Source organism: Thrips palmi, unplaced genomic scaffold, assembly GCF_012932325.1.
Source record: "Thrips palmi isolate BJ-2018 unplaced genomic scaffold, TpBJ-2018v1 HiC_scaffold_18, whole genome shotgun sequence".
In the NCBI taxonomy this organism is placed as follows: domain Eukaryota; kingdom Metazoa; phylum Arthropoda; class Insecta; order Thysanoptera; family Thripidae; genus Thrips; species Thrips palmi.
Window position 1 is genome coordinate 7,437,551 of NW_023144627.1, and position 26,967 is coordinate 7,464,517.

The 26,967-nt window shown below is 55.2% G+C and overlaps 1 protein-coding gene across 1 annotated transcript in view; it reads right to left on the bottom strand.

Annotated features, from left to right (window-relative positions):
• Positions 1–26,967, bottom strand: part of LOC117644663 (leucine-rich repeat-containing G-protein coupled receptor 5) — a 103,037-nt gene that overhangs the window by 24,981 nt on the left and 51,089 nt on the right. Inside the window, exons 3-5 of the mRNA XM_034384274.1 lie at positions 4,666–4,737; positions 3,468–3,539; positions 2,335–2,406 (exon numbers count right to left, since the gene is read on the bottom strand). Of these exons, the coding sequence (XP_034240165.1) occupies positions 2,335–2,406; positions 3,468–3,539; positions 4,666–4,737 (216 nt within the window). The remainder of the gene's footprint in view (positions 1–2,334; positions 2,407–3,467; positions 3,540–4,665; positions 4,738–26,967) is intronic.

The window sequence follows — 26,967 nt, forward strand, 5'->3', positions numbered from 1 at the left end:
CTTACACTCCCAAAGGTGGGTGTTTGACCCCTGGTTTTGGGGGAAATTGGGGGGGGTCCGTGGGGTTTACCCTCGCTGGGCCCTCAAACGGCGGGGCGACCGCCTAAAGGGGGCCGGCCCGGCGACCGCCAGGCGCCGAAACAGAGGCCGCGGGAAACAAAAGGGCCGCGCCTCAAGCGCGGCGGCGACCGACCAGGCAGACAGACGACGGAACAGACCCAGACAGACAGGGCAAAAAGAGGGACAGACGGACAGAGGGACAAAAGGCCCAAAGCAACGGGGGGGGGTTCCGGATTTAAGGGCCGCGTGTTTCGTTGACCGTTACACGAAGCGCCATGCATGTCGGCAAAACTTGACTCTCTTTCCCTCGTTTTCTAAAACTAATTGCAATAAATCAGGTTGGGCTGCCATCAAAAAAATTAATTATTTTGACGATAAATTTACAGGGTCCTTTTTGTAGAGTAGTGGTCATCGACAAGGAAGTCCAAGAAAACGTTTTGCCAGTGTGGGTTGCCTCCGGGGGGAAAGCTGATGCGGGGCCAAAAAAAGGCTGTCTCCACGTTTTGGGAAACCCCCCCCTTTCCCTTTTTTAGGGTGACTGTCGCTGGGACGCGGGAGGCCGGTCAGGCCCGCTCAAAAACCCCAGGGTTCGCCAAGGCCTCAGGCCGCCTGTTTCCAGCGTTAGCAGCGAAAGGCGCCGGGGAGGCCGGGCGTGCTGGCTCTACCACCCTCGGAAAAAAAAGTCCTTACAAAATTAATTTTACGCACTCTCAGACTCGCTTGGTATTAACATTTTGTCAGTAGCACCTCAAGAAATTTTTGTGCAACAATAATGCGTAATTTTCGCTTTGGTTATTATTATTTCCATATTTGGAGTCTTAGCTTATTGAAAAAAAATTTTTCTTCAATATTTATGCAGAAAATTGTACGTGCCCAAGAATAAATTACTACATTTTACTGTTGTAGGCAATAGTCCTGGTTACTGACGACAAAGTCAGTAAAAGGCGGGAGAGTGCGTGTACTGCAGCGGCCCACTTAAAGTGATGAGAAAAAAACCCGAAGCAACTAGGACCAGCGAGCTTTGTAAAACATGTTACCGAAGTCCCTCGTGTTTTGGCAGAAGCGCCCTTTCCCCCTACCGGGTGGGGCGGGGGGTTCCCCCTTTCCTCCCCCCCCCTTTTTTTTTCCCCCCCCCCCGATCATGGGGGCGCCCCCTTTTGGGGGCGAGAGAGACAGCCGGGGCCAGCCAGCCCCGGGCCCCTGACCCTGCTGGACTCTTATTACCATTGGCCATGGAAATACACACACAACTTGACGCTGCCCTTGGGGTCGTCTCTCTCGCACTCGCGGGCGGAGCGACGAGGCGGCGGCGGGCGCCTTCGGGGCGGACCTCATCACCCTGGCCGGCTCGGTCCCGAGCTCGGTCCGCACGTCTAGCTTCCCCTCCCAGTGGCGCAGCGTACCCCCCAAAGGGAGCACTCCGCACCGCCACGCCGATGCGTCATCTGAGTGGCGACCTGTAGGACAAGCAGTCCCCCCTTAGCCGCGTGCTGCGCCGTGCGGGGCGCCGCTGGGAGGGCGGACATGTATTGCCCAGACTGATTCCGAGTGGCCCCCCCCCCTCCTCTCTCTCTCTCTCTCTCTCTCTCTCTCTCCCCTCTCTCTCTCTCCTCTGGGAGGTCAACGCTTCCTCCGGGGGCTGCGGCTGCACTGCCATAACCGAGCGTCGTGCATGTTGCAAAGGGTGTGTGTTTTCTGTCTCTCTTTAACCAACATGTCACACAGCCCTTCCTCTCCTTTCTCACCCAACACACCCCCCACACACAAAACACACCACCCACACACACAAACAACACCCCCACAACACCAACCCCAAAACAACAGGAGGCCAAGTGAAAATGTCCTTGTCCAGCTAGACCCCTTTTTTCCCCTGCGCAAAATGTGAACGGGACGAGGGCGCCGGGAATATTGAGATGGAAGGAAGACTTTCCCTTTTTCTTCACCCCCCCCCCCCCCTTTCCCCCCCCCCCACCCCCAGAAACGTCGTCCGTGCAAGTAGCTGGTCGAGCTGGTGCAAGACGATGGCTTCGTGACTCCCGTTTCTTTTTTTTTCCCTTCTTCTTCTTCTTTCTTTCTTCTTCTTCTTCCCTTCTTCGAGTCAAATTCTGTCGCTTGCATTTCCCACCGCGCGGCGGTTCGAAGAGGCGAAAAACGAAAGAAGGGGGTGGGGAATAAAGGGAGAGACAGGAAAGAGTAAGCGCGAAAATTGCACGACCGCAGCGCTTTAGCTCCGGGCGGGAGTTGAACCCGCGACCCGGGCGGCGGACGACTTACAGTGTGGTGAGGCGTCGCAGCGGCTTGAGCAGGGCGTCCGGCAGTTCGCGGAGGCCGCAGCTCTGGAGCGACCTGCAGGCAAGGAAGCGACGGACGTTAAGGCACTGGGGAAAAAATCCAGAAAAACCCGGAAAACTTGCTAAAAAAAGGAAAAGAAAATTGCCAGCAATTTTTGAAAAAGTCCTAAAAACTCTCTCCGCTTGTCTCCGCCAGTTTCCGGTGGGTATTTAATTGAGAAACGAAGGCCTCCAGAAATTCCCGACGGAGATTAAAAAGTAACTTTCCAGGATTTTCTTAATTATTTTTAACAGGTTGAAAGAAAAACACACAAAAAAACGTAGAAACAGACAAGATGTGCCGCGCTTACACAAGCCAGGCGGCCATCGGTGGAAATTCGCCCGGCCGTGGCCTGCTCCCGCGGGGCGCCGAAAAAACAACAACAAAAAAAGAATCTAATGGGCTCGGCGGCAACTACTTCCGCCTTAATTTATAACGCCACAATTACGGTGGGCCGTCTCTTTCGCACTCGAGGCGCGCCCCGTAGAGGTGCGAGAGAGACAGAGCGACGGCCGGCGGTCTTTCAAGGACGGTGGTAAAACTGTGGGGGCGTGATCCAAAGAATTCACAGTTGGCCTTTTTTTTTGCGAGCAAGAAGCAAAATGTGACAAAAATTGAAAACGACTTGTGGTTCAAATTCAGCATCATCTATACGTATTTTTTAAAAAATTTCAAATTCAAAGTTAAAATTCTCCCGGAATCCTTGCTAGAAACACCGCCGTCGCTTTCGCGGCGGCTGCCCCCTCTCTGGAGTTGGTGGCGTTTAAGCCACTGGCAAAAATTAAGAAGAGAGAGGAGGAAAGAGAACCGCTTTAAAGAAGCGCTCCGCGGCACGCTAAGTGGATAGACACGGCCCTGCTGCGGACTGAGCCGTCGCTCTGTCTCTCTCGCACCTACACGGCACGCCCCATGAGTGCGAGAGAGACAGAGCGACGACTCTCGGCATCAGTCTGCTGTGAGGGACGTGGTGACGGAAAAGATTAAGTTTCACGATTCCCTCCCCCTTTCTTTTCTTGCTGCTTGGCAGTCGGGGCACTGCCCCCCCCCCTCCTCGGCCCCCGTGTGGGAATACTTACAACTTCTTGAGATGGGGGGTTCGCTGGAACGCCTGGGAGTGGATCCTCAGTTGGTGGTTGTCTCCGAGAAGCCTGCAACAGAGCATACATACAATTCAGCCGGCGTCTTGCAGTCACTCGCCGGGGGGCAAAAGTTAGCATTTCCGGCGCTGCAGCGGAGCTAAGCTGCAAGTTGCCGCGCGGCGCCGTTGCCAGCAGCTGCCTGCCCAGACTAAACGCAGGGCCGGATTTCAAGCAGTCTACACGCCCAGGAGGTTCAAGAAACCGCACCCCCAAAAAGTGACTTCTTGGATCAAGAAAGAATTAACTTTTCTCGTTATTTTTTTTTTTCAAGATAATTTTTCTTTATTTAAACTTTGTCTCTTGTATGCAGAAAAATTTTCTTCTCTCAAGACTCTTTTTCTATAAAAAAAACCAAGAAAATTAAAAATTAAGGAACCATTATTCTGGGTGAGCAACCGCACATTACAGATTTCCGATTATAGCGTTAATTTATTTTGCCGAATGAGGTGCACTAGCTGTGATCACACATGTCCTCGTTCACTATAAACGCACTCTTTGATTATTGTCAAATCGTTTTTTTTTAAATTTTTTATCATGTTATTATTTTTTGGAACTGTCGCGTACCAGATTCAACGTTAACAAGAAACGGGTGCGGACCTGTCACCGGCGCGGCCGTTCCCTGAAGTCCGTCGCGTGGGAATGTCGTTGAAATTTCCGAGGTGTTTTACGACGCGAAGTCGGAATGGCCGCGGCCTTCCCGGAACACGGCGGGTATGACTGAGGCCCCCCCCCCCCCCCACAGTGGGCCAGAAGACCGGTGGCGGCGGACAAACTCTAGACGCGTTTTGAGCTCCACAGTCGCTAAACAGGCCTCGAACCGAACGTGTGACCCCACCAATGGATTGCTCTCCGAACGAGGAATCCATTGGTGGGGTCACACGTTCGGTTCGAGCCCCATTTAGCGACTCTGGAGCTCAAAACGCGTCTAGGGTTTTGTCCGCCGCCACCGGTCTTCTGGCCCACTGCGCCTTCCCGCCCCCTCCTCCTCCGGGGCCGCTTGATGGATCTGAGGACCCCTTTAATGCGTGATGGAGGACGTTGTTAGCGTCAGGAAAAACTGGAATGGGGATGTCTACCAGGAACGTGCCGCCGTAGAGCTCTGCTGAGCTGAGAATCGTCGCCGGTTTGTACTCACAGCTCTTCCAGCGCGGGCAGGCCGTCCAGAGCGGTGTCACTCAGCTCAGTGATGTTGTTGCTGCTCAGGTCCCTGCAACACACGGGGAGGATTTCAACGTTAGTGCTGGAACTTTTGTTGTGTTTTTTTTTCTTGCAGGGTGTTCTAACTTTGCGTTTCGTGAGGCAGGATCTTTGGCTGTACAGTGCACAGTGCATTCTGGTCGTCGCGCGGGGAACCTTTGTTTGTGCACCCTCGCTCCTTTGGCGCCCCTCGGAATCGGTCGGGGCTTAGCAAATTCGATCAGCGAATCGGCGACTGCCCCCGAATTCTTGATACGCTTCTCAGCTTTCTCCTTATTTCTGGGCGTCGGGCGTCGCCCTGCCTCGGCCACTCTCATCATAGTGTAGTGACGTCACGGTCCCCCCCCTTCCCCCTTACAGTGTAATGCCGTTTGTTTTCGTCTCCGCTTTCTCCGGCGAGGAGGCCGGGCCGCCCGAAATAAGGGGGTTCCTTCGAGAACAAAGTTGACGCGACACCCGAACTCATCCGCCAGTAATCTTGTATGGCGTTTTATGGACTTCACTCGCTTTTTTATTTTGCGATCCCCCTCAGCCTCTCTCTCCCTCTCACTCGGTCTCTCTCTCTCTCTCTCCCTTTTCTCTCTCTCTCTCTCTCTCTCTCTCTCTCCGCATCAGATCCACATCAGCAAACTCGAAAACACCCACCGACCGACACGGCCGAACTTATCGGCAGTTCCACGTTACTGTTATTGTTGCGGACTAACGTGTGGGGATCGTGGAGGGTGACGTCATCATTGCCACTATTGCGCGCCTTCCAGAGCGCCCTCCAGCCAGTCGGCAAAGTCGCGTTAAATTCCAGAAAACCCGACTCGGCCGGCATCAGCATGACCCGAGCCGAGGCCACACCCCGAGGTGAACGGCATGTGGACAGAGCGTCATGATGGAACATCGCAGGAAAAAAGAACAACTATATTCTTTCCTTGTTCTTTCAACGAAAAGAATATTAATCCAATTGAATTTTACTTATAAATAAGGCTACTTCGTGCCTAAAAATTGAGTAATTTTTTTTTGCGCTGGAACGATGCTGGAGGGCACTCTACAAACTGAAGTGTGTACTCAGTATGCATCTACAGATGCATACTTGCAAGTACACAGCTACAGATGCATACTTAGCTGAGTACACATCTACAGATGCATACTCAGCTGAGTACACATCTACAGATGCATACTTGGCTGAGTACACACCTACAGATGCATACCTAACCTCTCCAAGTATGCATCTACAGATGTGTACTCAGCTGAGTATGCATCTGTAGATGTGTACTCAGCTAAGTATGCATCTGTAGGTGTGTACTTGCAAGTATGCATCTGTAGATGCATACTGAGTACACACTTCAGTTTGTAGAGCAGTGGGTCACGTGACTGCTGTGCCTGGCCGCTCCGCTGGAGCTACACTGGAGCTACACTGGAGCCACGCTGGAGCTACACTGGATGGATGAACGTGAAGTGTGGGCGGAATAAAGTTTGCGGGGGGCGCGGCTGGGCGTTGCCGGCCCCGTGCCCCGGGGCAAGCCGGGGCGAGCCAGCCAGCCCAGATGAACGCGGGGCAAACAGACGCACAGGCCAAGAAGGCCGGCAGAAATAAGCGGCAGGAAAAATATTCCTCGGGGAAATGAAGATTAGTGGCGCTGCCGAGGGCCGAAGGCGCTAATGGCACCACACTGGAAGTGACTGGAGGGGCAAGAGGGCGGACTTTCGTTTTCAGTTGGTTTGTGTACCTAGATCGCCGCCTCGCCGCCACACAGTGGGCCAGAAGACCGGTGGAGGCGGCCAAAACTCTAGACGCGTTTTCAGCTCCAGAGTCGCTAGGCAGGACAGGAACTGAGCGTGTGACCCCACCAATGGATTGCTCTCCGAACGAGGAATCCATTGGTGGGGTCACACGTTCGTTTCGAGTCCCATTTAGCGACTCTGGAGCTCAAAACGCGTCTAGAGTTTTGGCCGCCTCCACCGGTCTTCTGGCCCGCTGTGCGCCCGCGGGCGCCACCGTCACCGGACTTGATTCTCGCCAAGTGGTTCCGCCGCTTCCGTGGTTCAGCGCTTCCGCCTCGCCCAGATTTACTGGCCCTAATTTTTGATGAACGCTCAGCTCAGCCGGGAAGAAATCTCATTCCTCATCCGCCGCGACCACCGCGGGTGGCGTTTAAAAAAATAAACAACAACAACAACATAAATAACAATAAAACGTTGTATCAAAGACGCGGGGAAAGGTTCAAATAGTTCTTCTTCTTCCTCTTCTTCTTCTTCTCTTTGCGGACAGTCTCCGCGAAGCACGGGGCGAAGAGGGCGACGAATAAAGATTCTGACAGGAAAAGGCGGGAAGAAAGATTCGCGCCAGAAATTCGGAGCGAAGAGAGCGAGCGGGTGGGGGAGCCAACAATGCCCCGGCCCGTCCAGGAGGACCCCGCCTCGGCGCTCGCGCGCTGTTGTGTGTTCCAAAACATTTCCATAACCCATTACGCCAGTAGGGCACACCGGGGAGCACACACGTGGATCAAAACTCACCCACACCAGAGAAATGCCAGCAATTTCATCTTCATCGGGTCACCGCGGGTGCCCGCTGGTCCCCCGTTGGCACTCGTCTTCGAGGAGGAGGTCCCGGCGGGGCGCGCGGTGCTGCAGAGCGCCCGGCAAGCAGGCCATCCTTCGGGCCGCGCGCAGCGGAGCCCGCCGGGCTGCCTATCCCGCCAATGGCAGGCGCTAAGGCCGCGGACCGGCAGTCGCTCTGTCTCTCTCACACCCCTTCGGGGCGCACCGTGAGAGTGAGAGACACAGAGCCACCACAGGGCACAGTGGGCCAGAAGACCGGCGCCGGCGGCCGAAACTCTAGCCGCGTTTTGAGCTCAAGAGTCGCTAAACAGGACTCGAACCGAACGTGTGATCCCACCAATGGATTCCTCGTTCGGAGAGCAATCCATTGGTGGGGTCACTCGTTCTGTTCGAGTCCCATTTAGCTACTCTGGAGCCCAAAACGCATCCAGGGACCGCCCCCAACTGCCCTCTGGCCCACTGTGCAGGGGCAGGTCGAGGGCAGTTTGGCGGGTGCATGGCCCCTGCAGCGCAGTGCAGCGCAGGCCCCATCGCTCTGCAGGCGGGGTGGGGCTGAGCGCCGCTCCGCTCTGAGTCTCAGCCGACCTATTTAATATCATCACCCCGCCTGGGGCCGCGACCCTCCGTGCCCCACATTTAACACACCGCATCATGCCGGGCTGCAGCTCTGTCTCTCTCGCACCGACGGAGCGTCCCGCGGGCCCGCAGGCGTGTCAGACACACAGAGAGAGAGAGAGGGAGAGAGAGAGAGAGAGAGAGAGAGAGAGAGAGAGAGAGAGAGAGAGAAGAGAGAGAGCGCACGGTTTATGAACGGCCAGAACCAATGTGCTGCACTGCACGGATTACGGCGCGGTCCGCGGCCCGTATCTCCCAGGGAGTGCACGCTCCTTGCAAATTGCACCGCCAAGGGGCGCCTTGGCGGGGCTCGGCGGGGCCCTCCGCGCTTGACCCAAAATTTGGCCGCGCATCTCGGGACGAAATATGTTCCCCTGACGGGCACGCCCCGCCCCGCCTTCACAGATTGCTCATAACGCGAGTAGGTCGCCGAAATGAGCGCGGACAGTGGGGCAGAAGACCGGTGGAGGCGGACAAAACTCTAGACGCGTTTTGAGCTCCAGAGTCGCTAAATGGGACTCGAACCGAACGTGTGACCCCACCAATGGATTGCTCTCCGAACTAGGAATCCATTGGTGGGGTCACTCGTTCGTTTCGAGTCCAGTTTAGCGACTGTGGAGCTCAAAACGCGTCTAGAGTTTTGTCCGCCTCCACCGGTCTTCTGGCCCACTGCGGCGCGCTAACCCTGGGCCGTGCTGCCCCGCGGGCTGATTCTCAACAGCGCTGCCGCCGCTCCGTCTCCGTCGCACCCGCGGGCCGGTCCGTACGGGTGCGAGAGAGACAGAGCATCGCGCCATATCGGCGTGCCGCGTTCATCGAGCCTCAACGACACCACCCCGCTTTTCATCAAAGCCATTCAATAGCTTGATGGCGACGATGGAGACGTTCCCGGAGTCCCGGAGGAGCGCCGACCCCGCAGGGCCCCGCCAACCACTTCTAGTGGGCCAGGCGGCCCGGCAGGCCCGAGAATTCGAACTGTTCACCCAGAATTCCGTGAGGTCGGCGGGGCTGGGGAGAGAGAGAGAGAGAGAGAGAGAGAGAGAGAGAGAGAGAGAGAGAGAGAGAGAGAGAGAGAGAGAGAGAGAGAGAGAGAGAGAGAGAGAGAGAGAGAGAGACCCGGAAGCGTCAAACGACGCGAGGCCGGCCCACTGGGAGTCCGACCACTCCAGCACTCTGCTAGAGGCACCACCTTTTCAGATAAGTCCTGCGGCGCCGCGTTGCCGCGTTTCTCCGGGAAAGAACAAGCACTAGAAGTAGTACAGTTACTTGGCCGAATCACAGCGGGCCAAAAGTCCGGTGGAGGCGGCCAAAACTCTAGACACGTTTTGAGCTCCAGAGTCGCTAAACGGGACTCGAACCGAACGTGAGACCCCACCAATGGATTCCTCGTTCGGAGAGCAATACATTGGTGGGGTCACACGTTCGGTTCGAGTCCCGTTTAGCGACTCCGGAGCTGAAAACGCGTCTAGAGTTTTGGCCACCCCCTCCGGTCTTCTGGCCCACCGTGCGAATCTCCCTCCGCGTCTTCATCCAGAGCACACGCTTTTCCGGGGCGGGCGCCCTGGCTTCCCCTTTTCGCCGCCTTCCTGGCAGTTCCTGGCAGTGCCGCCGAAGCGCGTCATCGCTTGGGCGAGGTGCGCCCCGTCCCGGCAGTCCGCACGCCTGATCGCGCTGGAGGCGATGACGACCCCATGAGGGGCCCCAGCGAGGAGATCATGGGGATCACGCGGGGCTCCGGTGGGGCGCAAACTGGGGGATCCGGGCTGCCATTAGCCACACGGCACGCTCAAACGACACGCTCCACAGTGGGCCGGAAGACCGGTGGAGGCGGCCAAAACTCTACACGCGTTTTGAGCTCCACATTTGCTGATCAGGGCTCGAACTGATGGTTTGACCCCACCAATGGAATCCTCGTTCGGAGACCCATCCATTGGTGGGGTTCACACGTTCGGTTCGAGTCCCATTCAGCGACTCTGGAGCTCAGAACGCGTCCGGGGTTTCAACCGCCTCCACCGGTCTTCTGGCCCACTGCGCACACACGCTCACGCTAGGGCCGATTTAGAGCCACGCCTACGACATACCCAACATTAATTTGGGGGAGCGAAAAGTGGGGGAGTGGGGCCCGGCCGCCGGAGAGAGCCTTTTAGGCCCGCCGCGTTGCACAAGAGCGTCACGCACGTCAACAAGTACTCTGTTTGACTTGTTGGCGCTTAGTTGCTAGAACGCATGTTTTAAACAAATTTTTTACATTGGTGGTTTTGAAACTTCCCGTAGATCGGTAACATTTTGTTTGACAAGTTCTGCAGGAATGACTGAAGATTTTTAGCAGTGCCTGTCTTCTCGAAAAAACCCTCAAGACAGCTTTTAGAGCAGCGGCCGATCCCTACTAGCACACTGCTGGTACACTGCTAGTCTGGTACACTGTGGGTGCACGGATCACCGCCTGGCCGGGGATGAAAAGCGATGTGGTGCGGCGCCAATGTTATTCCAAGGCCGCGTGTGTAAAAATGCCTACCGGAAGACATGCACGGTCCCGCGGACACGCCTCTGCTGCTACACCATCCATCAGGCCGTGACAGCCTGTCACCCCCCCCCCCCCCCCCCCCCCCCCGCCCGGCGGCGCACCGCCACCACGGCCCGTCCGCAGAGGTTAAAGCCTCCTTATCAAACGCCGCGCGGCAGGCGGCGGTGGCGGCCGCACAGTGGGCCAGAAGACCGGTGGAGGCGGCCAAAACTCCCGACGCGTTTTGAGCTCCAGAGTCGCAAAACGGGACTCGAACCGAACGTGTGACCCCACCAATGGATTCCTCGTTCGGAGAGTGATCCATTAGTGTCATGTTCAGTTCGAGTGCCATTAAGCGACTCTGGAGCTCAAAACGCGTCGGGAGTTTTGGCCGTCTCCACCGGTCTTCTGGCCCACTAAGCAGCGGTATTTGCCTGGAAGAATACAGAGGGAGAGACAGACGATACGGGGTCGAGGTAAATAAGGGGCGGTGCCGTTTCCAAACACACCCTAGGCCGGCCTTTGTGATGCCGCCATCCGAGAGGGGACCCGAAGGAACCCCGAAGGAGCCCCGAAGGAGCCCCGAAAGGGCTCAGGGGCCCACCCCATCAAGATCTCGGCCGAGGCCAGGCCGAGCCGAGCCGCCTGTTGAACTGAGCAAAGAGGGCAAGAATAATTTTCTGGAGATACCAGCAATTTCCTGGCGGGCCCGGCCTCGGCCCTCCGCGCCACCTCGGCGAAACAACGCGGAGATTGTCCAGGAAAACGTGCCGAAAATGAAACGAAACGGCATTTGGGAATCTGGCGAGGCTTCCAGACGAAATCGAGTCATGGATAACTTGGCTCGTGTTGGGAGTCGTTTTTAGCAAGTGGACCTTGGTGTCAACTGTGGAAATTCCACGGGTAGAGAGGCGTAGATTTTTGGTTTGCCAGTTCTGTCGCGTTACTTCACTCTTAAGCAATGGCTTCATAACTACAAAGAAAATAAAGTCATTTTAGAATTGCTTCGTTTTGTGTAGAAATGCTTCGTATTGTGAAGGATTTTGCATCATATAATACGAACCAATTGTAGATTTTACAATGTCTTGATTTCCTACGAAGCGGTTAACCGTAGAGTTTCTACTGTGTTCCCCGCTTTGCTGCAGTCCCAAGGTACTTGTTTTTGCCAGAGTGCTGCGACAGTGCGGCCGACCTGACCATAAATCTGTGCAGGTGAAGAAAGGTGAAACACCCGAGGAGGTACTCGAGCAGCGCCCGGGGCCGCAAAAAGAGGTCACGAATTATACTTGTGGGGAAACGGACAAAAACGGGGCGGAATATAAATCAGAGCCGTTAGAAATGGCGATGAAATTGCATGTTGAAGCAGACGTGCATAGTGGCAGCCCGACCGGCGCACAGTGGGCCAGAAGACCAGTGGAGGCGGACAAAACTCTCGACGCGTTTTGAGCTCCAGAGTCGCTAAATGGGGCTCGAACCGAACGTGTGACCCCACCATAGGATTGCTCTCCGAATGAGGAATCCATTGGTGGGGTCACACGTTCGGTTCGAGCCCCATTTAGCGACTCTGGAGCTCAAAACGCGTCTAGGGTTTTGTCCGCCTCCACCGGTCTTCTGGCCCACTGTGCGGTGGTGGCGAGGGGTGGCTGAGCCGCGAAAGGTTTGGCCTATCACGCACCCCCCACTCCCGCAAGACCCCCTGCGTGCGCTCTGCCCTGCCCGGCGCTGCCACCCCCACCCCTTTCCGGCCTACCACGGCCCAACGATGCACACTTTCTGGCGGGCCTGAAGAAGTTCCACATTCAGGTCCTGCAAGAAGAGGCCTAGTTCCGACAACAAATCTAATTTCAGCCCGCTCGCTTCACTTGGAACGTCCCAGTGCCATTCCGGAAGAAAAAAATGACCAGAAATTGCGGCGCGACATTGGTAGTTCGAGGTTTTGAGCGACTTTGAGTCCGTGTAAAGAATACGTTTCGAGATAACTTCATCAGTGAAGGTAAGTCGGGGTGGAGGGTATGCAAGAACTGGGTTATAAGAATGAACGTACTTGTGACGCCGATATCTTGACTGTTAGCAATATCTTGCCCAGTTATGGCCACTGAAATTTAAAAACCTGGGCGAGAAATGCCTGTTAAATGTCAGGAAGACCGCAGTGGGACACGTGAGGGGGTGTACTTATCCTGTACTTTTCTTGCCCAACTCATGTTGAAACAACGCTGCAGTAAAAGCAGTGGCCACTTGCACGGCTCTCCACATGTTTTACAAGTCGCCTAACGTCTTCATAACGGCGCACTCACTGACGGCGGACACTGGACAGGGTACTCGGTGAGGTGCTTGGCGGGGTGCTCGGTGGTGCCCGGCCCCCCAAACGGCGCCAAGTCCCGCGCCGCCAGCAGACTGATTCCGAGTCGCTTTCGTCGCCCTGTCTCTCACGCACTCATGGGGTGTAGGTGCGGGAGAGACAGAGCGACGAGAACGACTCTCCGTCTGGTGCGTCGCAAGCGTCGCGTGACCAGGCCAGTTCATGTAAATTGATAAGGCGCTGGTGGCTTTTGCGTCTATAACGTCTGCGACACGCGAACCAAGGGGAGGGGAGGGGGCAGTCGGGAGGGAGAAAGATCCAACCAGACAGTATCGCACCAACCCCTCAGCGAAGGAAATTCCAATGAGCTACTAGAGAAGGAAATCAGTGACCACAACCTGCATAGAATGAATGTAATATTTTCTTGGACAATAGCAATTAAAGCACAAAGAACAAGTTCCACCGTGCCCGTCCCCTAGGGGATTCCCGCGAGCGAAGTGATAAACTAACCTGACCTGCCCCCTTCTGGTGGCTCAGCACTTGTCCTTTTTCTCCGCGTAGCGCCGACCGCGGTCGTCTCCGACGGGGGAATTCGCTTGTTTTTGGCTGAGCCAGGCGGTCCTGTTTTTACACGCCGTTGCCACCCCTTCCATGCCCGCCAGCACCGCGGGGCGTCGGACTCACGGGGCGCCCCGTGGTGTGAAAAATTTCGCAGCCGGCGTCGCCGCCGTGTTCACTTGGCAGCGCTGCGTGGAGCACGTAAGGAGCAGCTTTGTCAAGGCCATGACTGCTGTGGAGTTAGACGTCGGGGGGTCGTTCTCGGCGTCGTCGCCTGTCGAAGCGATCTACATCAATTACAGGGACCACTTTCCACGACTACAGTGTTGCCACGAAGCCGAAGTTGCCCACGACGCACCACTGTTCAAAGACGGGTTGCCTGTTGCTTTCCTAAGCCTGCGCACTATAGGCAATACCTGGGGTAAGCTCTCGAAAGTCCGGCTCGTGACCTTTTGGACACTGGTGCACGCTTAAAACCGTACAAAGTATTTTCAGCATGTTTGCTTTGCCATAAGAAGAGATAGTTTCGCCTCCTGCTGCGGGCGGAGGAAAGCGTTTCACTACAAACCGTCGTGTGTCGGCGGCACCGCCACAGCACCGCCACCGCGCCGGAACAAACTGAGCCGTAATTCTTGGCAAACTGCAGCGCGACCTGCAACCACGTCGGCGTCACCGCATCGAAGGCGGCGCACAGTGGGCCAGAACACCGGTGGAGGCGGCCAAAGCTCTCGACGCGTTTCGAGCTCCAGAGTCGCTAACCAGTACACGAACCGAACGTGTGACCACACCAATGGATTCCTCGATCGGAGAGCGATCCAATGGTGGGGTCAAAGTTCCATTCGAGCCTCATTCAGCGACTCAGGAGCTCAAAACGCGTTGGGGATTTCGTCCGCCTCCACCGGTCTTCTGGCCCACTGTGCGATGGTCCTACACCCGCAGCGCCGGGTTTAGCGACGACCCCGGCGTAATTTCGCGGCGGAAGCAGACGACAAAAAATAAGCTCCACCGAAAAGGCAGGGGCGGACGCCTCGCGGCGGCCATCCGTCTGAGACAACCCTGACTCGGGGCGGGGCTGGGACAAAAGCAAGGCATTCGTCTACTTGATCGGAAAACACTGCGAGTCCTGTCCGCTCCGCTTCACCCCGCTTCGACCGGCTCCACCCCGCTTGGTGCAGCTTTACGCCCTGAGCTGGACCGTTAAGGAAGCCAGCCAATCCATCGATGCCCCTTCCCATGAACACATAGTCACCATCGGCAATCCCTATTGTTCCTCCGTCCCTCCGCACTGGGCAAAAATGCTTCCTGCTTTTGTCCCAGTAACTCCCGGGAAATCACTTCTCATTACTCCAGGCTACCTAGGCAAACTCTCTGAATCCGAAGTCAGACCTGTGTGCTCCTTTTCAGATCTCTTCGGTTCGGTTCTTCCTTCACCCACCCCTTTCTCCCCCGACCGACCGACAGTCACCTTCCGCCGTTATAGACGGGTAGGGCTTTCATTACCCGCCACACTGTAAATCAATGTCGGGGTCACTGATCGCGAGCCGCCGAGCCACGCCCGGCGAGCCAAGGCGTTGCTCCACGCGACGCGGCAGCGCGGCTCGTCGTCATCCCCCGTCCGAAACAGATGGGTGGGGCGCACAGTGGGCCAGAAGACCGGTGGCGGCGGCCAGAACTCTAGACGCGTTTTGAGTTCCTAAGTCGCTGAACAGGACTCGAACCGAACGTGTGACCCCACCAATGGATTCCTCGTTCGGAGAGCAATCCATTGGTGGGGTCACACGTTCGGTTCGAGTCTCATTTAGTGACTCTGGAGCTCAAAACGCGTCTAGAGTTTTGGCCACCTGCACCGGTCTTCTGGCCCACCGTGGGACGGAGAAGGAGCATCCCTGGCGTGGCAAGGCGGGGCGGAGCCAGGCAAGGGTGTAGGCCTCGGCAGGATCAAAGCCTGATTGAGCGCCGTCGAAGGGACCGTCGCTGTGTGTTGGCTGTACCCTCATTTATTGCCGAGAGAGAAAGAGAGGGGAGGGGAGGAAATCCAGCAGGGGAGGGGCGGGCAGATTTAGGCAAGGCGTTAAAAGGGCGCCACGGGTACGGGTAGAGCCGAGGGGGTGGGGGTGCCGGCTGGGACACTAAAACAGCCAGGAGAAAGCGTAGCCGGAGAGAGTGGCGGGCGGGGCCTGGCGGTGAAATCATCAACTTTATTACGTAGTCACTTTCTGATGTTATTTTGTCCGAGGCCGGCGGGAGACTTAAATTAAGCGCTTGGCCGGCTCGTTCCGCCAGGCGAAATGCAACTTTTAGCAGCCTTCTTTCTCCTCCACTGCATCATCTTGCTTGGGCCGCGGCAGCAGAAACAAACATAACGGGGCGGGCCAACTTTCGTATCGGCCAAACGGCCTAAACTACTCGGCCGGCCGATCGAGGGCTGTGGGACCGCACCGCTAATGGCCATCCAGAAACTACGTAACGCAGACAGTGCGCCCTGCAGGGTCGACGCACTGGACCACCCCCGAAAAATTGTTCTTGAAATGAGAAGTTCTTACCGCCAGCAAGAACATTGCTTTAAAACAATGCCTTGTCTCAGCTGACAGTGGCGAGGGGGCAACCACTCTAGAAATCTGGTGTCCCCTTGAGCACTAGAAATCTCTGGAAATCTGAAATCTTTGCCCCGAAAAAGGTCAAAAAACGAGTTAATTGCCATCGACGAAAATCTTGAGAGATCCGAAAAAATCTTTAGCCTTAAGAAATCTTGTGTCCCTAAACATCCAATGTGCTTGCCCCCTCGGACAGTGGTGAGTGGCGGAAAGAATGTTTTTTATTTCAAGAACCCTTTTTTTCGGGTGCCGTGCCTCGCGGCACCCGGTTTCATTTCGGCTGCCGCCTTTTTTCGACCGCCATTCCCTGCGGGAGTATTAGTGAGCGTCAGGCGGGTGTCGGGCTGATTAAACACGCCACGTCGCGGAGAGCGGGAAACTCATTTCCCTCGAACCATTAGGCCAGATTAGCTAAACGCGTTCGTGCATTTCCAAAGGCGGCCTTGATTTTCGGGGCCGCTGCACAGACGGCCGCCGAAAAGCTGCCTTCCAGCGCGTGTAAAAAAGACTCAATCAAAAAACTACTCACGATATCCCCGTGACCCAGCTGGCAGCTTGGAGAGCAGGGACCGACAGCGCAGTGAGCTTTAGGCTGAGCAATCATAATGTGATGCAGGACGTAAAAATATATCCGAATTTAAAAGTTAAATGTTCGTGTGGACTATGAACACACCCCTTCTAAGCAAAATCGTTGGTGACTAGAAGCGCCACTTGAGGACACTGTTTTTGAAGCTAAACTAACTGTGCAGGTGTGAAAGCCAGGTCATTGATTTAATTTTAAACAACTTTGCACATAAAAAGGGCTTTAAAATTGCCATAAAGAGTCATCTCATTGTCAGAATGTGGTTCACATAATTGTATGAATCCTGAAACAGTTCCCACGTGGAGTCACGACACCCGACCGGTGGGAGCGGGAGGAGGCAAAACACCCTGGAGTGGAGCTGGATCACTTGGCGTCTTCGAGGTGATGCTCCCCGGCGAACCTGCAGGTTTGCTTGCCCCGGGACTTGTGGAACGGCAACAGAGAGGCGCGCCACGCCAGCCGGTCTGGCCCGAGGGGTGGGGGCGGGAGGGAGAGGGCGGATGTAGTAGAAAGCCGCCGGGCTCGCGAGCAGGCACGGACCGTGGCGTGAACTGGGCCAACAACGGCGGGAGTAAATATATGAGGAATGTTCACGCGGTGCCATAAAAAAATGCAAATAAAAATGATTAAAAAAACTCGTCATTATTATTTTTTTACAACACCCTGACAGCTTAGCCACAGCAGGCGCGGTCGTATCACGTTTGCTTGAGCGATACCAAACAGTGACGAAAATGGGGGGGGGCTGCTTTTGGGAGCGGGGAGCGACACTGCGAGAAAAGATCACGGTAAATCCTGTACTGATTACTCCAGACTTCACCGTACTTTTTTTAACAGGCAAAACCGTCGTTTTTTTACAGGCAATACCGTACTTTTTTTACAGGCAACACCGTACTTGTTTCACAAGGAATCCCGTACTTTTTTACCCGGCAATCCCGTACTTTTAATATGTATCAAAAACTGCTATAATTTATTTCAGTCGGTTGACCCTCGTTTTTCAAGATTCTGATGTACATAACTGCTGAAGTCGGACTCCTGGACCCCCCTTCCGACCACTCGTTGGAAAGGTCTTGACGAGACCTATCGAAAGGTGCAATAAAATTTTTCAGTCGGTCGACCCCCTTTTTTCAAGATCCTGATGTAGACAATTCTTGGGAGCGGCCTTTGTTGGGACCAGATCTGGTCCTTCCTACGGCATGCACTGTACGAAAGAACGGTAACTACTGTTAAAAAACTACGGAATATTTTGTAAAACAAGTACGGAAAATACTGCAGACTGTACGGTGGATACTGGTTTTTGAAGTACGGTAAAGTTTGGCAAAAAAATTATCCAGGATTTACCGTCATTTTTTCTCAGAGTGGAGGCGGTGGCGCCACACTCGCAAACTTTTTGTTGTCCACACACACACACGGTCGCAACTTCAGCGGCAAACTCCGCGCTGCTTGATTGCTGGGTACCGACGAGGGCCTCCCAAAGCGGTCATCCTGAGTAATGCGTGCCCGCGCCACCATAAAGTAATTTATGTTCTAAATAATTCATTTCAATTATTGTTCTTTGCCTTCTCGAGTTGATTTTTTCGTTTGTTACTTTTGCATTTAGTGTGCCGTGTGCGGCGTTTCATGTGTGCCCCGCTCGATGCGAAAATGTGGAGTCACTGGGTCGGCGAAGGCGAAAGCGAGGAAACGCAGTTGTTTTGTGTTGGTGTGTGTTTGTGTTGGTGTGTGTTTGTGATAGTGCATGTATGTGTGGGTGGCGAGGGCTGGCGGCAGGGCCTGCAGTGCGCTTCATAAGCTCATAAGTCGACGGCAGCTTCAAATGGGGCGGGCTGGGCTATTTGGCATGCGTTGCTCTCCTGGCTGCCTACCGCACAGGGCCACAGGGTGAGTCTGGTGTACGGAAAGGGGGGGGGAGAGAGAAGCCGTGGGGGGCCAGTGTTCGGAGGGTTCCAGCACCAAGGAAGCCGAGCCCACGAAAGAAAAAAGTCGAAGTAAACAGCCCGGCTGGAAGGGGTAGCACATCCGGTGCGCCAGACAGCACCGACGCGGCAAGGACTGTGACATAAAGATTCCAGGGCCATCCGACAAAACAGCAGCACTCAAATATTTGAAATGCGCTTTTGGGCCGGGAGAGCATGAGCCTTCCTTCACCAGACGGAAGGAAGACCCTCGAAACCCAGAAATTTCGTTACGGCACGAACCGCTGTTGCCAAGGAAGACGCCAAGAGGGATAAGACCACGGATGAGTCACAAAAAAATAAAATCAGAAAGGCTGAAGGCTCCAAGGCGCGATAAAGGATTCGCATAAAATTTAGTCCGAAGCAATGAGAGGGGCTAGATAGGCAAGCAAGTTATAAGTCCATGAATTGCACACCCTGCTCGTAAAGAACAAACCGCGCCGTGCCTTTATGCCCCTGAATATCGGGCAAGGATTTTGTATTCCAACAAAGGGAGGACGAGAGCGAGCCAAGCAGACAGACCGGAAGTCGCCCGGAAGTGCAGGACAAAAGGGCGGACGCGGAGAACGAACAGCGGAAGTTGAATCGATAATTCACTCGTGAATTGTGTCGAGAAGCATGTGTGATCTCGAGAGGGAGGCATTACAATGGGAGGCTGCAAGGCAAGACCCTCTCTTGTCATTTTTTGGCACAACAGAGTATGCAATATCATGCACCAAGACTTATCGCTCGGCCGACCCCGTTCCACGGTCGGTGGCGTTTCATCTGGATTCAACAGGGGCGTGCGAGGACCAGCCCCAGGTGATGCAAGTGACAGGTGGTGTATATGGCGGGGGGCTCCGGCCAAGGGCTGGTCAGTAAATCTGCGAACCAGGACGCACACAGCACAGCGGTGCGGAGGCACCCCGTTCGGAGGGCGGCATTGTCTGCATTGGTCGGTATCGGTGCCATGGCCAGCACACCGTTGGAAAATGCGAATTCGACTTTTGAAAATTGTTCAGCAAGTACCCTAGGTGATCCACTGAAGGCGGGTGACCTGAGATATTTCACAACTGATAATTATAGCAACAAATATATACTTTTTACTCATTTTTTTTTAAATAGCTTCCTAAGATAAATATATTCACGGCAGGTCGTCGCCCTTTCAGAACCCGGCAGCCAAAGCCCCGACAAGCCATCTTGCATTATTTAAAACAAAAAGCAAAAATCGGTATGACGGAAATACTTTGTTGCGTGAAACGGGGCAAAACGTGACACTCCATCTGTCTCCAGCAGCGAGGGGCGTTTCCGTGCTGATTTAATGCAACGGCGAGGGACGGCCGAGACGGCAAACAGAAATAAACTGTTGAGTCAGAGGGGGAGGGGCGAACACTTCTTGATCCGGGATTAATCTGTTTTTCTCTTCACGAGCCACTGTCCGACAAAGATGGATTCATTCGGGAAGAGGTCTGCGTGCAGCCGTGCGGGTCGGGGGAGAGAGGATGATTCCAAAACACAGGGTGCTGAAAAGTCATCAGCAGAAGATTATCAAGGCCTCATCCCGAACAGTCTCCGGCGCGTTTCTCGCTTTCATCTCTTCTTAAATACTATTTCTCCGGACATAAAAATTGTCTTGACTAACAGTTACACAAACACCATGGGGTGGCGGAACACGCAAAATTAGAATGTAACAAGATAAGCGATGCTGAGGGGAGAAAAAAGGGAATTGGAGGCGGAACACGGAACATGTCTCGTTTCGGGCCGACGCGCCCGCACCCGTCTGGGCCTTCATTTCTCTCCATTAAACGGCTGAGGAACGGGGGGAGGCTAAACCACCGCCAGAGAGTGAGAGTGAGTACGCAAAGAAGCGAGAAATGGGGGAAATATAAACGCCTGTTCGTGGCGAAGGTCATTTGCGGAGTTCATAACACGACGAAACAACGTGGAGGGGGACGGAAATGAGGAAACCAGTGGCACAGATATTACGGGTGGGATTTCACGGCGTCGTTCCGGTGTGTCGACAGATGGAAGTAATTAAAATCCATTCCATTCCGTGAATAACAATCAACAATGCGTGTCTGTGTGCGTGCAGGTGGGTCTGTGTGCGTGAGGACTGCAGCCGAAAACTATTTCCCGTGGCGCGGAATTCCACTCGGTTTGCTTTGTTTTGTATTAACCGCAACACGCAGGTCGTTGTAGCGCGACGAGGCGACACTTGCGCGGAAGGGGGAGAGTCATGCAAAGTTGCCGAGGCCAGATTCCTTCACGGCAGGGTGGAGAGGAGCGCCCCGGCGTCTGTGTTCCTCCAACTTCGTTACCACACCGTTCACGCGGCACTCGCGGGCAAAAAGGGACGAACCATGTCTGGTCCATAGTTCACCTGGATCGTCGATACACCGTAAGAACGGTCCCTGGTTGTACCAGGAACTTCCTGTGAATCGCCTCCGTCTCTACTATAGGCTTCCTGGTAAAACCAGGAACCGTTTTTAGCGTTTGCCTTCTCCACTAAGAGAGTTCCGTGCAAGGTTTTGTGCCAATAAGAATAAGATCCGACTACGGAGAACAAGTGTAGGAGGTCTGTACTTCTCCGGCACCACATTTTCTGTACATTTAACGTGCAAACCAACAAAGGTTTCCTCCTGCAGCAAGCGTGTGCTAAAAATTAGTGCCACTAGGATGGCCGTTAATCCAGAGAGCGCTTTAAAATTGGCTCCATGCGGACCAGGAAACGTCCGAAGCGATAAATAATTGGTAGGCAGGGATGCCAAGGAGTGGCCTTGTAACTCGGCACCACCCGCCGCGAACGAGCCTCCAGGATCCCGTAGCGGGAGCCGTGGCCTTGTCCAACAACCACGTAATCGCCGTGGCGGCTCTGTGCTCGCTACGCTAGCGTGGCTGTCCGACAAGTGTATAGCGGTGACACTGTGAAGGCAAACACGCCGTGAGTCAACATCACACTCGCTGCTATTGTCCTGCGAGTCACGGCGTTAGCACGGCGTTAATTACACTCGGCGTGGCAGCAGTCTCTCTCACTCTCGTGGGGCGTCCCGAAGGGGTGCGAGAGGGACAGAGCCCTGTGTGGAATCAGCCAGCAGTGCGCGTGAGCACGGCGTCCGAAACCAAGTTAGCAAAGGGCCGCCCACCTGCAGGGCACTGCAGGGTGCGCCAGAGTTCCACGCAACTTTCCCGCCCTTTTTACAACGCCCTGCAGCCTGAGTCCCGAATCCGTGCCACGGCGCAAACTGACAACAACACTTTTTATCTCTCTCTTTTTTTTCAACGACGCCCTTTCAATAACAGCGCGCCCCGTTGCACCTATCTCGCTCACCTCCGGAGCGAAATCGCGATAAAGAGGAGGAAAGGAAATAGGAGGGCAGAAATAGAAAAGGAGGCGCCTTCTGGCACCGTGCCGCCGCCGGGTATCTACGGCCGGACTCGGCCGGCGTTTTATGGAGGGCGGTGAGTGCACTGGTGGGGCGGACCCAAGACTTTTAAGGGAGGCAGTGAGTGCAGTGGCGGAGAACACCGCATCGGGCAAACTGTGCGCTTTTATCAGGACTTGATTGGGCTCCGGCAATAATATCCGAAGTGAAAGTTGTGGAGAAGGGGCTCGGAACGAGGAACTGGAGTGTCTGAGGGACAAGAAGAGAGTGGGTGAGACTGCGAATGGAGGTGGGGCAAAACTAGGGGTGAGAAGGTGGTGGGGGGTGAAGAACAGGGGTAGAAAGAGACGAAGCGAGGTAAATGGAGGGAGAGGGACAGTCGGTTTATCCCTTCGGTTTATTTCATTAATCCTAAATCACGGGCAACTTTGAGAGGTGCAGCCGGCTGTCGTCAAACACCTCTCCCCGCGTTCGGCCGCTCCCCCACCCCGTTCCCTCCGAGGGGTCGGCCGCTGGACTGCACGGGACGAAAGGACGCAATAAAAAAGGGCCCTCTCGTAAAGGGGTAGTCGACCAGAAATTATGTAGTGAACATCGCCCCTCATTTCTTGACGCCTTCTATCTCGCTCTTCTTTTTCTTCTTTTCCTTTTTTCGTCGCGTCTTTACGGCGTTTTGGGGTGCTGCATGTATTTTCAGTGCCGGATGGGCCGAGACCGCCACGCCACTGGAATAACACTTTCCCCCGCGGCGCGGTCACAAACTTGGTACCCCAGAGGCAATCGCTGACGCAAGAGACTTTTCCACGGATTCATAAATTCTCTCTCTTCAAAATACACCGAGTACTTTTCTTTACAAAAGGGTTTTCTTCGTTTAATTTGTTGAGTCTCAGCGAGGAAGTGCACTGACGAGGTTTTTTCACTCCCGCAAAGTGTGTGGCACAAGACGTGAAACCTTATTGAAAAAAAAAGGAAAAAAAATGGTTTGCCGGAGGCAGAGCAGCAGACGACACTGAATGGCGGTGGGAGGATTCCTTTTGGTCCGTCCTGCCCCGGCAGTGTGCCGGGCGGTGCCGGGTCCGCCGGTCCCGCCGTGTCGTTCCAGGTAAAGGCGCCGCCGAGGCAATGCCCGCCCGGCCAGACTGACTCATTTTCACTTTCATTCCGGGCTTCCCTTTCGCAGGGTCAGCGACCCTCGCGGGAAAAGGGGGCGAGATAAACAATAACAAACGGAAGCACACGGGAGGAGAGCGGGTGGCGACTATCGCCAGGCTGGGGCGGGTGGCAGGCAAGGCGAGGGGAGGCTCACTGCGCGCACTGTTGCCACACCACCATGCACCAGTGGCGATGGGGTTCGGGTTGCATAGTGCGCAGCCTGGGGTTGGCAACCCTTTCCACACAGCACGCACCTTACAAAGTATTTTGAGCTTACAGAATACAAACTAATTTACTCGGTTAAATAAAGAGTTAGAAAATGACGAAGTATTCTCGTTGTAAGCTTAAGTATGCTCAAAATACTTTGTTATAGCAAACTGGTTTCCGTTGTAATACCTAAAATAGTTTGCAAGGTTATCTCAGTGTATCCGTGACAACACTGACGAGACTAAACCATCGAAGTGGATACGCGGCTGCGAGAGGACTGAGATTTTGGGGGGTTACAGGCTCGGCATTTGCGCGGCCGGCAGGCAGTCCGTCTTGGTCCGCTGCACTACGCCTCCAAGCCGGCCACACCCCTCGACCGCCAGCGGGCCACAGTCGCAAGCAGTCCGGACAGTCTCGGCGATGTGGCTGGCTCTGCTGCTGATTTGCATAGACGGGGCAGAAAGAGAGAGAAGGCCGGATAGAAAGTGACGGGGAGGGCAGCAGAGCCACTCTGGTGGATGAGTGGCGCGCCAAGGAGGCGCTGGGTGGAAGGTACCCAACACACACACACACACACACTTACACACACGAGGCATCGACTCTGGCACTCCTAAATCACCCGCGGCCCATAACTTACACCCCGCTATTTTACACGTTGTCATAGGCGGGGTAAACAGGGGGTCCTCCCCAGCTACCCGCTGCTACCCGTTCTCGCCGGCAGCATCTTCGGGGCGCCCAAGCCAGCCAATCCGTATCACAATAAGACCGCGTCGCAACTTTTTTTCTCCCTTTCTCTCCTCTCCCGTCCACATGACTGCAGTCGTATTTCACAGCGGCGGGTATCTTTCGGCCGAAGCCGGTCCGCAGAAAATAAGCCCAGCGTCCGATCCGATCGCCGGCCCGTTTTTCGCAGTCCAGCCTCATTTATCTGAATTACCCGGCCGTGCCTAGTCATAGGCGAGCGTCCGTGCCATGACTGCCATGGGCTGCTTCGGCCACGCTGGGGTGGGCCAGCCTGGGCCAGCCAGCCCCTCCCTAACGGCCCATGGCCCATGCCTCGGCCATGCCTTGGCCATGCCTTGGCCGCCCAACCCGAATCCTGAAGAATGGGACTGCCCTCATGGCCAACCGCCGCGCGGCAGCGACCTCGAAATTTCTCATAACCACGCCTACGGCACTTCCGCAAAGGGCGCGGGTGGGGCGCTGTGTAACTCGGGGGCCGTGAAACTCCGTGTCGTCGTGAACTCGCCGCGATGCACCATTATTTCCCCGAGCGGCGGCACATGTTGTGGTGGGGCCGCGGTCGTTAGGCGAGATCGCGGGGGCAACACAGTGGGCCCAAGACCGGCGCAGGCGGCCGAATTTCTACACGCGTTTTGAACACCAGGGTCACGAAACAGGACTGGAGCGGAACGTGTGACCCCACCAATGGATTGCTCTCCGAACGAGGAATCCATTGGTGGGGTCACACGTTCGGTTCGAGTCCTGTTTAGTGACTCTGGAGCTCAAAACGCGTTTCGAATTTCAACCACCTCTACCGGTCTTCTGGCCCACTGTGCGCTGTGACACTCTGCACCCCGAGGTATGGAGCGCAAGAACGGGAAAACCCGCAGGCGGATTCCAAAGGTTCGTTGCTGTCTCTGTCGCTCCCATAGAGCGTCTCGCTGCAGTGCGAGCGAGACAGAGCGCGGCGAAACAAGCCGTCGCAATCGCTCGGCAGGCCGGACAAAGGATGGGGTGGAGCGCCATGATTAATACACCGCCTTGCGTGAAAAAAGCGAAAACGCGTGTGCGGTGCGCAGTGCGTGTCTCCTGAACACACAATGCATGGGCGGAGCCGCAGAGCTCGAGTACTGACTGCTGGAGCATTAAGTGGAACACGCTGTCCCACACTGTGAAGTCTATGCAGTTCCACAAGCGTTTTATTAGCTGCTAACTGGGTCGGCGTCTCAAGTAGGCCTTAAGCCACCAATGCCGTGATAAACGGCCCTCTTCAAAATTTGATATCCAAACGAACCAGCAGACAGGAGGGGACCTCATTTTGGCAAGGCTGACACACTCCACGCAATTAATAATTCCAAACTTTGTTTAAGGACACCCCCTCCCCCCTCCCCACCGCAGGGGGCTCAACTTTCCTCCGGGATATCACGCCTCCAGGATCGGAGACACAAAGCGTTTAAACCGGATTTGCAGGCTTTTCCGGATGGGGAAAGTTTTCGCACGGCCCACGTCCCGGGGGGCCTGCTCAACAAGCTTGGCCTTGCCGTTTTAATAATAAAAATTATTTAATTTCCGCTTCGTTTCCGCGACCCGTCTGATCCTAATCATGTTGGTGCGCGTGGCGCCACCGAATTGCTGGGTAATTGATAAGACGGCAACGCGCCGCGACGCGAGCGTCTTGACAAATGGAATCGCGGCGAGGGAGGGACCGGCCGCCGGGGGACGCCCCGTTGGGGCCCCAGAGCTCCTCCGGGTTCTGGGGCACCCCGCTGGGACCCCGACGGGACCTCAGAGTTCCTCAGGGTTCTAGGGCACCCCGTTGGGATCCCGACAGGGCTTCAGAGTTCTTGGAGGCCCTGTTCAAGTCCCGAGAGTTCTTGGAAAGGGGTAACTGACTCAAAATAATCAGTATACGCGGTATACGCCTAGTGGGTAATCAGTGAAATAATCAACATCATCCGCGACACAACTGTTAGAGATTCAATAACTTTTTGAGCAACGTTTTGAGGTCACTGATCTCAAAATCGTTGCAATTTTAGGCGTGGCATGAAAGAGTAGGTCCTTACGAATACTAGGGCGTTGAGGGAGGCCTCTGACGGCAGGTAGATGAGACACAGTGACCGCTTAACGTCAGCAAAAACGGCTACTTTCTGAGATTCAATCACTTTTTGACCAACCTTGTGAGGTTCGGGTACCGACATCGCTCCCGCTGGAGTCTCGAGGGATGTTGTCGGGGTCCCTAGAGGTCCAGGGCGGGGTCGGCCGGACGGCAGCACCCTGCGGAGGCGGCCCTGAAGAGCCCTGAGGGGCGCGACGGAGGGCCACGCAGTCCTTATCTGGCCCACATCTAAAGTGAGGCTGGCCCCTGCGGGGGCGGCCAAGGGGCGGCCGCCCGACCGGTTTCAATCGACGTCATCAACCGGCCAATCGCGGCAATGCTTCTCTTCCGCATTGCGCAGACCCAGCCAAGGTCAACAACAAAAACAACAACAACATTTCGGATCAGGCAATCCGCCTCTGTCGCTATGAATCACAAAACCAAAGAGAATCAAACGCCGGGCGATTGGACGAGGACCACAAACACGCATATTTGTTTCCCCGTCCGTCTCTCTGTGTCTGTCTGTGTCTGTGTTTGGCATATGAGTCGACTCGGCCGCCACATGTGCGCAAAGATAGAGACGGAGCGATAGGGCCGCGTCGTGAGTTGTGTGCAAATTTGTCCCCTTGTTTCCCGGCCTGGCGTCTCACTCGCACTCGTTGGGCATTCCGATCGGGTGCAACAGGGACGACGGGGCCTCAACCCTTCACCCAATTTGCCCTGCTCAATGTTTGTTTGATGCGGTCGCCCAGGGTCGGGGGTGGGGTGGGGTCGACGCACAGTGGGCCAGAAGACTGGTGGAGGCGGACGAAACTCTAGACGCGTTTTGAGCTCCGTCGCTAAATGGGACTCGAACCGAACGTGTGACCCCACCAATGGATTCCTCGTTCGAAGAGCAATCCATTGGTGGGGTCACACATCCGGCTCGAGTCCTGTTTAGCGACTCTAGAGCTCAAAACGCGTCGGGAGTTTTGTCCGCCTCCACCGGTCTTCTGGCCCACTGTGGGACGTGAGAGGGGTAGGAATGGCCCCCTTCGCCATGCTTCG